This window comes from Oncorhynchus mykiss, chromosome 16, assembly GCF_013265735.2.
Source record: "Oncorhynchus mykiss isolate Arlee chromosome 16, USDA_OmykA_1.1, whole genome shotgun sequence".
In the NCBI taxonomy this organism is placed as follows: Eukaryota; Metazoa; Chordata; class Actinopteri; order Salmoniformes; family Salmonidae; genus Oncorhynchus; species Oncorhynchus mykiss.
This window is the reverse complement of record NC_048580.1, coordinates 9,792,061-9,804,493: the sequence shown is the minus strand read 5'-3', so window position 1 is coordinate 9,804,493 and position 12,433 is coordinate 9,792,061. Positions and strand designations below refer to the sequence as shown.

The 12,433-nt window shown below is 45.9% G+C and overlaps 1 protein-coding gene across 1 annotated transcript in view; it reads left to right on the top strand.

Annotated features, from left to right (window-relative positions):
- The window catches only part of LOC110492818 (voltage-dependent T-type calcium channel subunit alpha-1G-like), a 228,544-nt gene that overhangs the window by 77,895 nt on the left and 138,216 nt on the right, over positions 1–12,433 (top strand). The window contains 2 exon segments of the mRNA XM_036945869.1: positions 144–295; positions 573–758. Of these exon segments, the coding sequence (XP_036801764.1) occupies positions 144–295; positions 573–758 (338 nt within the window).

The following is a 12,433-nucleotide window of genomic DNA, read 5'->3' as shown; positions in this document are numbered from 1 at the left end:
TCACTTTCCCCCTCCCTCCCTCCCTCCCTCCCTCCCTCCCTCCCTCCCTCCCTCCCTCCCTCCCTCCCTCCTCATTACTTTCCCTCTCTCTCTGTCTCTCTGTCTCTCGCTCTCTCTCTCTCTCTCTCTCTCTCTCTCTCAAGCCGGATGAGCTGACCAATGCTTTGGAGATCAGTAACATAGTGTTCACCAGTCTATTTGCCTTGGAGATGTTACTCAAGGTGCTGGTGTATGGCCCGTTTGGTTACATCAAAAACCCTTACAACATCTTCGACGGAGTCATAGTGGTCATCAGGTAAGCAAGGCAAATTGACAAATTCATTTTTAAATGATGACACACTGCCATTTTGTTCTGTGTAAAATCTATAGGTCATCACTTTGTATCCACAAAGCATCTCAGAGTAGGAGAGCTAATCTAGGATCAGGCCCCCACCTAGTATTCATTATGATCTAAAAGGTGAAACTGATCTTAGGTCAGCACTCTGGACCCGGGTTTGTGTTACTGTATCTCCTTCCAATGAATGGTTGATCCTGTAGCTGACAGTGAATGTGCATCCTGTCTCTCTCCCCAGTGTATGGGAGATCGTGGGCCAGCAGGGCGGTGGTCTGTCTGTGTTGCGTACCTTCAGACTGATGCGCGTGTTGAAGCTGGTGCGCTTCATGCCTGCTCTGCAGAGGCAGCTGGTGGTGCTGATGAAGACCATGGACAACGTGGCCACCTTCTGTATGCTACTCATGCTCTTCATCTTCATCTTCAGGTAGCTATGGGCCTGCACAAACGTGGAATTAAAAGGGATTTGGATACAAGCTGAAACACATTTGTATAGAAATAAGGGTGGTAGCCTTTATCATCCTTGTCTTCAAGTTAGGATGGAAAGAACGAGGAGAGGAGTTAAAGGAGGAGGAGAGGAGGGAGAGAAGGATGAGGAGGAGACGAGGGAGAGAAGGAGGTGGAGAGGAGGGAGAGAAGGATGAGGAGAGGAGGGAGAGAAGGATGAGGAGAGGAGGGAGAGAAGGATGAGGGAGAGAAGGAGGGGGAGAGGAGGGAGAGGAGAGGAGAGAGAAGAGTGGAGGATGGGGAGAGAACGGCGAGAGAAGGATGAGGAGAGAAAGAGGGCGCGAGGAGGGAGAGAAGAAGTGAGTGGGGTAGAGCAAGACTGTAGTCAGAGAGAAAGTAAAACATATTGCTAATGACTATTGGTCTAATGGAAAGTACTAAACAGGACTGGTCTAATGGAAAGTACCAAACAGTACTGGTCTAATGGAGAGTACTAAACAGTATTGGTCTAATGGAGAGTACTAAACAGTACTGGTCTAATGTAGAGTACTAAACAGTAGTGGTCTAATGGAAAGTACCAAACAGTACTGGTCTAATGGAAACTACCAAACAATACTAGTCTAATAGAAAGTACCAAACAGTACTGGTCTAATGGAAACTACCAAACAATACTAGTCTAATAGAAAGTACCAAACAGTACTGGTCTAATGGAAAGTACAAAACAGTACTGGTCTAATGTAAAGTACCAAACAGTACTGGTCTAATGGAAAGTACCAAACAGCACTGGTCTAATGGAGAGTACTAAACAGTACTGGTCTAATGGAAAGTACCAAACAGTACTGGTCTAATGTAGAGTACTAAACAGTACTGGTCTAATGGAAAGTACCAAACAGTACTGGTCTAATGGAAAGTACCAAACAGTACTGGTCTAATGGAAAGTACCAAACAGTACGGGTCTAATGGAAAGTACCAAACAGTACTGGTCTAATGTAGAGAACCAAACAGTACTGGTCTAATGTAGAGTACTAAACAGTACTGGTGTAATGTAAAGTACCAAACAGTACTGGTCTAATGGAAAGTACCAAACAGTACTGGTCTAATGGAAAGTACCAAACAGTACTGGTCTAATGGAAAGTACCAAACAGTACTGGTCTAATGGAAAGTACCAAACAGTACATGTCTAATGGAGAGTACTAAACAGTACTGGTCTAATGGAAAGTACCAAACAGTACTGGTCTAATGGAGAGCATTAAACAGTACTGGTCTAATGGAGAGCATTAAACAGTACTGGTCTAATGGAGAGCATTAAACAGTACTGGTCTAATGGAGAGCATTAAACAGCACTGGTCTAATGGAGAGCATTAAACAGCACTGGTCTAAAGGAAAGTACCAAACAGTACTGGTCTAATGGAAACTACCAAACAGTACTGGTCTAATGGAAAGTACCAAACAGTACTGGTCTAATGGAGAGCATTAAACAGTACTGGTCTAATGGAAAGTACTAAGCAGTACTGGTCTAATGGAGAGCATTAAACAGTACTGGTCTAATGGAGAGCATTAAACAGTACTGCTCTAATGGTAAGTACCAAACAGTACTGGTCTAATGGAGAGCATTAAACAGTACTGGTCTAATGGAGAGCATTAAACAGTACTGGTCTAATGGAGAGCATTAAACAGTACTGGTCAAATTGAGAGCATTAAACAGTACTGGTCTAATGGAGAGCATTAAACAGTACTGTTCTAATGGAGAGCATTAAACAGTACTGGTCTAATGGAGAGCATTAAACAGTACTGGTCTAATGGAGAGCGTTAAACAGTACTGGTCAAATTGAGAGCATTAAACAGCACTGGTCTAATGGAGAGCATTAAACAGCACTGGTCTAATGGTAAGTACCAAACAGTACTGGTCTAATGGAGAGCATTAAACAGCACTGGTCTAATGGAGAGCATTAAACAGCACTGGTCTAATGGTAAGTACCAAACAGTACTGGTCTAATGGAGAACATTAAACAGTACTGGTCTAATGGAAAGTACCAAACAGTACTGGTCTAATGGAAAGTACCAAACAGTATTGGTCTAATGGAAAGTACCAAACAGTACTGGTCTAATGGAGAGCATTAAACAGTACTGGTCTAATGGAAAGTACCAAACAGTACTCGTCTAATGGAGAGCATTAAACAGCACTGGTCTAATGGAGAGCATTAAACAGCACTGGTCTAATGGAAAGTACCAAACATTACTGGTCTAATGGAGAGCATTAAACAGTACTGGTCTAATGGAAAGTACCAAACAGTACTGGTCTAATGTAAAGTACCAAACAGTACTGGTCTAATGGAAAGTACCAAACAGTACTGGTCTAATGGAAAGTACCAAACAGTACTGGTCTAATGGAAAGTACCAAACAGTACTGGTCTAATGGAGAGTACTAAACAGTACTGGTCTAATGGAAAGTACCAAACAGTACTGGTCTAATGGAGAGTACTAAACAGTACTGGTCTAATGGAAAGTACCAAACAGTACTGGTCTAATGGAAAGTACCAAACAGTACTGGTCTAATGGAGAGTACTAAACAGTACTGGTCTAATGGAAAGTACCAAACAGTTCTGGTCTAATGGAGAGCATTAAACAGCACTGGTCTAATGGAGAGCATTAAACAGTACTGGTCTAATGGAAAGTACTAAGCAGTACTGGTCTAATGGAGAGCATTAAACAGTACTGGTCTAATGGAGAGCATTAAACAGCACTGTTCTAATGGAGAGCATTAAACAGTACTGGTCTAATGGAGAGCATTAAACAGTACTGGTCTAATGGAGAGCATTAAACAGTACTGGTCTAATGGTAAGTACCAAACAGTACTGGTCTAATGGAGAGCATTAAACAGTACTGGTCTAATGGAGAGCATTAAACAGTACTGGTCTAATGGAGAGCATTAAACAGTACTGGTCTAATGGAGAGCATTAACCAGTACTGGTCTAATGGAGAGTACCAAACAGTAATGGTCTAATGGAGAGCATTAAACAGTACTGGTCAAATTGAGAGCATTAAACAGCACTGGTCTAATGGAGAGCATTAAACAGCACTGGTCTAATGGTAAGTACCAAACAGTACTGGTCTAATGGAGAACATTAAACAGTACTGGTCTAATGGAAAGTACCAAACAGTACTGGTCTAATGGAAAGTACCAAACAGAATTGGTCTAATGGAAAGTACCAAACAGTACTGGTCTAATGGAAAGTACCAAACAGTACTGGTCTAATGGAAAGTACCAAACAGAATTGGTCTAATGGAGAGCATTAAACAGCACTGGTCTAATGGAGAGCATTAAACAGCACTGGTCTAATGGTAAGTACCAAACAGTACTGGTCTAATGGAGAACATTAAACAGTACTGGTCTAATGGAAAGTACCAAACAGTACTGGTCTAATGGAAAGTACCAAACAGAATTGGTCTAATGGAAAGTACCAAACAGTACTGGTCTAATGGAGAGCATTAAACAGTACTGGTCTAATGGAAAGTACCAAACAGAACTGGTCTAATGGAGAGCATTAAACAGCACTGGTCTAATGGAGAGCATTAAACAGCACTGGTCTAATGGAAAGTACCAAACAGTACTGGTCTAATGTAAAGTACCAAACAGTACTGGTCTAATGGAAAGTACCAAACAGTACTGGTCTAATGGAAAGTACCAAACAGTACTGGTCTAATGGAAAGTACCAAACAGTACTGGTCTAATGGAAAGTACCAAACAGTACTGGTCTAATGGAGAGCATTAAACAGTACTGGTCTAATGGAGAGCATTAAACAGCACTGGTCTAATGGAGAGCATTAACCAGTACTGGTCTAATGGAGAGTACCAAACAGTACTGGTCTAATGGAAACTACCAAACAGTACTGGTCTAATGGAGAGCATTAAACAGCACTGGTCTAATGGAGAGCATTAAACAGCACTGGTCTAATGGAGAGCATTAACCAGTACTGGTCTAATGGAGAGCATTAAACAGTACTGGTCTAATGGAGAGCATTAAACAGTACTGGTCTAATGGAAAGCATTAAACAGTACTGGTCTAATGGTAAGTACCAAACAGTACTGGTCTAATGGAGAGCATTAAACAGTACTGGTCTAATGGAGAGCATTAAACAGCACTGGTCTAATGGAGAGCATTAAACAGCACTGGTCTAATGGAGAGCATTAACCAGTACTGGTCTAATGGAGAGCATTAAACAGTACTGGTCTAATGGTAAGTACCAAACAGTACTGGTCTAATGGAGAGCATTAAACAGCACTGGTCTAATGGAGAGCATTAACCAGTACTGGTCTAATGGATAGCATTAAACAGTACTGGTCTAATGGTAAGTACCAAACAGTACTGGTCTAATGGAGAGCATTAAACAGTACTGGTCTAATGGAGAGCATTAAACAGTACTGGTCTAATGGAGAGCATTAAACAGCACTGGTCTAATGGAGAGCATTAAACATCACTGGTCTAATGGAAAGTACCAAACAGTACTGGTCTAATGGAAACTACCAAACAGTACTGGTCTAATGGAAACTACCAAACAGTACTGGTCTAATGGAAAGTACCAAACAGTACTGGTCTAATGGAGAGCATTAAACAGTACTGGTCTAATGGAAAGTACTAAGCAGTACTGGTCTAATGGAGAGCATTAAACAGTACTGGTCTAATGGAGAGCATTAAACAGTACTGTTCTAATGGAGAGCATTAAACAGTACTGGTCTAATGGAGAGCATTAAACAGTACTGGTCTAATGGAGAGCATTAAACAGTACTGGTCTAATGGAGGGCATTAAATAGTACTGGTCTAATGGTAAGTACCAAACAGTACTGGTCTAATGGAGAGCATTAAACAGTACTGGTCTAATGGAAAGTACCAAACAGTACTGGTCTAATGTAAAGTACCAAACAGTACTGGTCAAATTGAGAGCATTAAACAGCACTGGTCTAATGGAAAGCATTAAACAGCACTGGTCTAATGGTAAGTACCAAACAGTACTGGTCTAATGGAGAACATTAAACAGTACTGGTCTAATGGAAAGTACCAAACAGTACTGGTCTAATGGAAAGTACCAAACAGTACTGGTCTAATGGAAAGTACCAAACAGTACTGGTCTAATGGAGAGCATTAAACAGTACTGGTCTAATGGAAAGTACCAAACAGTACTGGTCTAATGGAGAGCATTAAACAGCACTTGTCTAATGGAGAGCATTAAACAGCACTGGTCTAATGGAAAGTACCAAACAGTACTGGTCTAATGGAGAGCATTAAACAGTACTGGTCTAATGGAAAGTACCAAACAGTACTTGTTACGGTGCGTGAATGAGGACCCAAAAGCGAATTAACGTAAACAGAGCTTCTTTAATAACAAAACAAAACGTAGGCTCAGATGGACCGGCAGGTTCCGACAGGACAGGACAAGGTTGCAGCAAACATGACGATAGTCTGGTTCAGGCATGAACAACACAAACAAGAATCCGACAAGGACAGGAGCAGGAACAGAGAGAGATATAGAGACCTAATCAGAGGGAAAAAGGGAACAGGTGGGAAAAGGGGTGACGAGGTAGTTAGGAGGAGACAAGGCACAGCTGGGGAAAAGAGGGGGAGAAAAGGTAACCTAACAACGACCAGCAGAGGGAGACAGGGTGAAGGGAAAGGACAGAAACAAGACACAACATGACAGTACATGACAGTACCCCCCCACTCACCGAGTGCCTCCTGGCGCACTCGAGGAGGAAACCTGGCGGCAACGGAGGAAATCATCGATCAGCGCACGGTCCAGCACGTCCCGAGAGGGAACCCAACTCCTCTCCTCAGGACCGTACCCCTCCCAATCTACTAGGTACTGATGACCACGGCCCCGAGGACGCATGTCCAAAATCCTACGGACCCTGTAGATGGGTGCGCCCTCGACAAGGATGGGGGGGGGGGGGGGGGAAGACGAGCGGGGGCGCGAAGAACGGGCTTGATACAGGAGACATGGAAGACCGGGTGGACGCGACGAAGGTATCGCGGAAGAAGAAGTCGAACTGCGACAGGATTAATGACCTGAGAAATACGGAACGGACCAATGAACCGCGGGGTCAACTTGCGAGAAGTGGTCTAAAGGGGAAGGTTCTGAGTGGAGAGCCAAACTCTCTGACCGCGACAATATCTAGGACTCTTAGTTCTACGCTTATTAGCAGCCCTCACAGTCTGCGCCCTATAACGGCAAAGTGCAGACCTGACCCTCTTCCAGGTGCGCTCGCAACGTTGGACAAAAGCCTGAGCGGAGGGGACGCTGGACTCGGCGAACTGAGATGAGAACAGCGGAGGCTGGTACCCGAGGCTACTCTGAAAAGGAGATAGCCCGGTCGCAGACGAAGGAAGCGAGTTGTGGGCGTATTCTGCCCAGGGGAGCTGTTCTGACCAAGACGCAGGGTTGCGAAAAGAAAGACTGCGTAAGATGCGACCAATAGTCTGATTGGCCCGTTCTGCTTGACCGTTAGACTGGGGGTGAAAGCCGGAAGAGAGACTGACGGAAGCCCCAATCAAACGGCAAAACTCCCTCCAAAATTGAGACGTGAATTGCGGACCTCTGTCCGAAACGACGTCTGACGGAAGGCCATGAATTCTGAAAACATTCTCGATGATGATTTGTGCCGTCTCCTTAGCAGAAGGAAGCTTAGCAAGGGGAATAAAATGAGCCGCCTTAGAGAACCTGTCGACAACCGTAAGAATAACAGTCTTCCCCGCTGACGAAGGCAGTCCGGTGACAAAATCTAAGGCGATGTGAGACCACGGTCGAGAGGGAATGGGAAGCGGCCTGAGACGGCCGGCAGGAGGAGAGTTACCGGACTTAGTCTGCGCGCAGACCGAACAAGCAGCCACGAAGCGACGCGTGTCATGCTCCCGGGTGGGCCACCAAAAGCGCTGGTGAATGGAAGCAAGCGTACCCCGAACGCCAGGGTGGCCGGCTAACTTGGCAGAGTGAGCCCACTGAAGAACGGCCAGACGAGTAGGAACGGGAACGAAAAGAAGGTTCCTGGGACAAGCGCGCGGCGACGGAGTTTGAGTGAGTGCTTGCTTTACCTGCCTCTCAATTCCCCAGACAGTCAACCCGACAACACGCCCCTCAGGGAGAATCCCCTCGGGGTCAGTGGAGGCTACTGAAGAACTGAAGAGACGAGATAAAGCATCAGGCTTGGTGTTCTTAGAGCCCGGACGATAAGAAATCACGAACTCGAAACGAGCGAAAAACAGCGCCCAGCGCGCCTGACGCGCATTAAGTCGTTTGGCAGAACGGATGTACTCAAGGTTCCTATGGTCAGTCCAAACGACAAAAGGAACGGTCGCCCCCTCCAACCACTGTCGCCATTCGCCTAGGGCTAAGCGGATGTCGAGCAGTTCGCGGTTTCCCACATCATAGTTACGTTCCGACGGCGACAGGCGATGAGAAAAATACGCGCATGGGTGGACCTTGTCGTCAGAGAAGGAGCGCTGAGAAAGAATGGCTCCCACGCCCACCTCTGACGCGTCAACCTCGACAATGAACTGTCTAGAGACGTCAGGTGTAACAAGGATAGGTGCGGATGTAAAACGATTCTTGAGGAGATCAAAAGCTCCCTGGGCGGAAACGGACCACTTAAAGCACGTCTTGACAGAAGTAAGGGCTGTGAGAGGAGCTGCCACCTGACCGAAATTACGGATGAAACGACGATAGAAGTTCGCAAAGCCGAGAAAGCGCTGCAGCTCGACGCGTGACTTAGGGACGGGCCAATCAATGACAGCTTGGACCTTAGCGGGATCCATCTTAATGCCTTCAGCGGAAATAACAGAACCGAGAAATGTGACGGAGGAGGCATGAAAAGAGCACTTCTCAGCCTTCACAAAAAGACAATTCTCTAAAAGGCGCTGGAGGACACGTCGAACGTGCTGAACATGAATCTGGAGTGACGGTGAAAAAATCAGGATATCGTCAAGGTAAACGAAAACAAAGATGTTCAGCATGTCTCTCAGGACATCATTGACTAATGCCTGAAAGACAGCTGGAGCGTTAGCGAGGCCGAAAGGAAGAACCCGGTATTCAAAGTGCCCTAACGGAGTGTTAAACGCCGTCTTCCACTCGTCCCCCTCCCTGATGCGCACGAGATGGTAAGCGTTACGAAGGTCCAACTTAGTGAAAAACCTGGCTCCCTGCAGGATCTCGAAGGCTGAAGACATAAGAGGAAGCGGATAACGATTCTTCACTGTTATGTCATTCAGCCCTCGATAATCTATGCAGGGGCGCAGGGACCCGTCCTTCTTCTTAACAAAAAAAAACCCCGCTCCGGCGGGAGAGGAGGAGGGGACTATGGTACCGGCGGCAAGAGCTACAGACAAATAATCTTCGAGAGCCTTACGTTCGGGAGCCGACAGAGAGTATAGTCTACCCCGGGGGGGAGTGGTTCCCGGAAGGAGATCAATACTACAATCATACGACCGGTGTGGAGGAAGAGAGGTGGCCCTGGACCGACTGAACACCGTGCGCAGATCGTGATATTCCTCCGGCACCCCTGTCAAATCACCAGGCTCCTCCTGTGAAGAAGAGACAGAGGAAACAGGAGGGATAGCAGACATTAAACATTTCACATGACAAGAGACGTTCCAGGAGAGGATAGAATTACTAGACCAATTAATGGAAGGATTATGACAAACTAGCCAGGGATGGCCCAAAACAACAGGTGTAAAAGGTGAACGAAAAATTAAAAAAGAAATGGTTTCGCTATGATTACCAGAAACAGTGAGGGTTAAAGGTAGCGTCTCACGCTGAATCCTGGGGAGAGGACTACCATCCAGGGCGAACAAGGCCGTGGACTCCCTTAACTGTCTGAGAGGAATGTCATGTTCCCGAGCCCAGGTCTCGTCCATAAAACAGCCCTCCGCCCCAGAGTCTATTAAGGCACTGCAGGAAGCTGACGAACCGGTCCAGCGTAGATGGACCGACAAGGTAGTGCAGGATCTTGAAGGAGAGACAGGAGTAGTAGCGCTCACCAGTAGCCCTCCGCTTACTGATGAGCTCTGGCTTTTACTGGACATGAAGTGACAAAATGACCAGCAGAACCGCAATAGAGACAGAGGCGGTTGGTGATTCTCCGTTCCCTCTCCTTAGTCGAGATGCGGATACCTCCCAGCTGCATAGGCTCAGCACCCGAGCCGGCAGAGGAAGATGGTAGTGATGCGGAGAGGGGGGCAACGGAGAACGCGAGCTCCTTTCCACGAGCTCGGTGACGAAGATCAACCCGTCGCTCAATGCGAATAGCGAGTTCAATCAAGGAATCCACGCTGGAAGGAACCTCCCGGGAGAGAATCTCATCCTTTACCTCTGCGCGGAGACCCTCCAGAAAACGAGCGAGCAAAGCCGGCTCGTTCCAGCCACTGGAGGCAGCAAGAGTGCGAAACTCAATAGAGTAGTCTGTTATGGATCGATTACCCTGACATAGGGAAGACAGGGCCCTGGAAGCCTCCTCCCCAAAAACAGATAGATCAAAAACCCGTATCATCTCCTCCTTAAAGTCCTGATACTGGTTAGTACACTCAGCCCTTGCCTCCCAGATTGCCGTGCCCCACTCACGAGCCCGTCCAGTAAGGAGAGATATGACGTAGGCGACACGAGCAGTGCTCCTGGAGTAAGTGTTGGGCTGGAGAGAAAACACAATATCACACTGGGTGAGGAACGAGCGGCATTCAGTGGGCTCCCCAGAGTAACACGGCGGGTTATTGATTCTGGGCTCCGGAGATTCGAAAGCCCTGGAAGTGGCCGGTGGATCGAGGCGGAGATGGTGAACCTGTTCTGTGAGGTTGGAGACTTGGGTGGCCAGGGTCTCAACGGCATGCCGAGCAGCAGACAATTCCTGCTTGTGTCTGCCTAGCATCGCTCCCTGGATCTCGACGGCTGAGTGGAGAGGATCCGAAGTCGCTGGGTCCATTCTTGGTCGGATTCTTCTGTTACGGTGCGTGAATGAGGACCCAAAAGCGAATTAACGTAAACAGAGCTTCTTTAATAACAAAACAAAACGTAGGCTCAGATGGACCGGCAGGTTCCGACAGGACAGGACAAGGTTGCAGCAAACATGACGATAGTCTGGTTCAGGCATGAACAACACAAACAAGAATCCGACAAGGACAGGAGCAGGAACAGAGAGAGATATAGAGACCTAATCAGAGGGAAAAAGGGAACAGGTGGGAAAAGGGGTGACGAGGTAGTTAGGAGGAGACAAGGCACAGCTGGGGAAAAGAGGGGGAGAAAAGGTAACCTAACAACGACCAGCAGAGGGAGACAGGGTGAAGGGAAAGGACAGAAACAAGACACAACATGACAGTACATGACAGTACTGGTCTAATGGAAAGGACCAAACACTACTGGTCTAATGGAAAGTGCCAAACAGTACTGGTCTAATGGAGAGTACTAACGAATGTTCCACTTGAAACTGGAGGGAAGAACAGAACAAGTGAGGAATGAGAAAGACGGATAGAATGACAGGAACGAGTGGAGATACCCTCCTTTCATCAGCGTCCCTCGTTCAGCCTGGTTAGCCGCTGGTGCGCTTAGGGATATTAGAGAGGGAAATTAGACCTATAAATTAGTACCGTACAGCCGACACACACTCACACACACACACACATATACATATATATATATATATATATATACATATATATATATATATATATATATATATATACATATATATATATATATATATATATATATATATATATATATATATATATATATATATATATATATATACACAAACACGCACACACACATACAGTGCCTTACGAAAGTATTCGGCCCCCTTGAACTTTGCAACCTTTTGCCACATTTCAGGCTTCAAACATAAAGATATAAAACTGTATTTTTTTGTGAAGAATCAACAACAAGTGGGACACAATCATGAAGTGGAACGACATTTATTGGATATTTCAAACTTTTTTAACAAATCAAAAACTGAAAATTTGGGCGTGCAAAATTATTCAGCCCCTTTACTTTCAGTGCAGCAAACTCTCTCCAGAAGTTCAGTGAGGATCTCTGAATGATCCAATGTTGACCTAAATGACTAATGATGATAAATACAATCCACCTGTGTGTAATCAAGTCTCCGTATAAATGCACCTGCACTGTGATAGTCTCAGAGGTCCGTTAAAAGCGCAGAGAGCATCATGAAGAACAAGGAACACACCAGGCAGGTCCGAGATACTGTTGTGAAGAAGTTTAAAGCCGGATTTGGATACAAAAAGATTTCCCAAGCTTTAAACATCCCAAGGAGCACTGTGCAAGCGATAATATTGAAATGGAAGGAGTATCAGACCACTGCAAATCTACCAAGACCTGACCGTCCCTCTAAACTTTCAGCTCATACAAGGAGAAGACTGATCAGAGATGCAGCCAAGAGGCCCATGATCACTCTGGATGAACTGCAGAGATCTACAGCTGAGGTGGGAGACTCTGTCCATAGGACAACAATCAGTCGTATATTGCACAAATCTGGCCTTTATGGAAGAGTGGCAAGAAGAAAGCCATTTCTTAAAGATATCCATAAAAAGTGTTGTTTAAAGTTTGCCACAAGCCACCTGTGAGACACACCAAACATGTGGAAGAAGGTGCTCTGGTCAGATG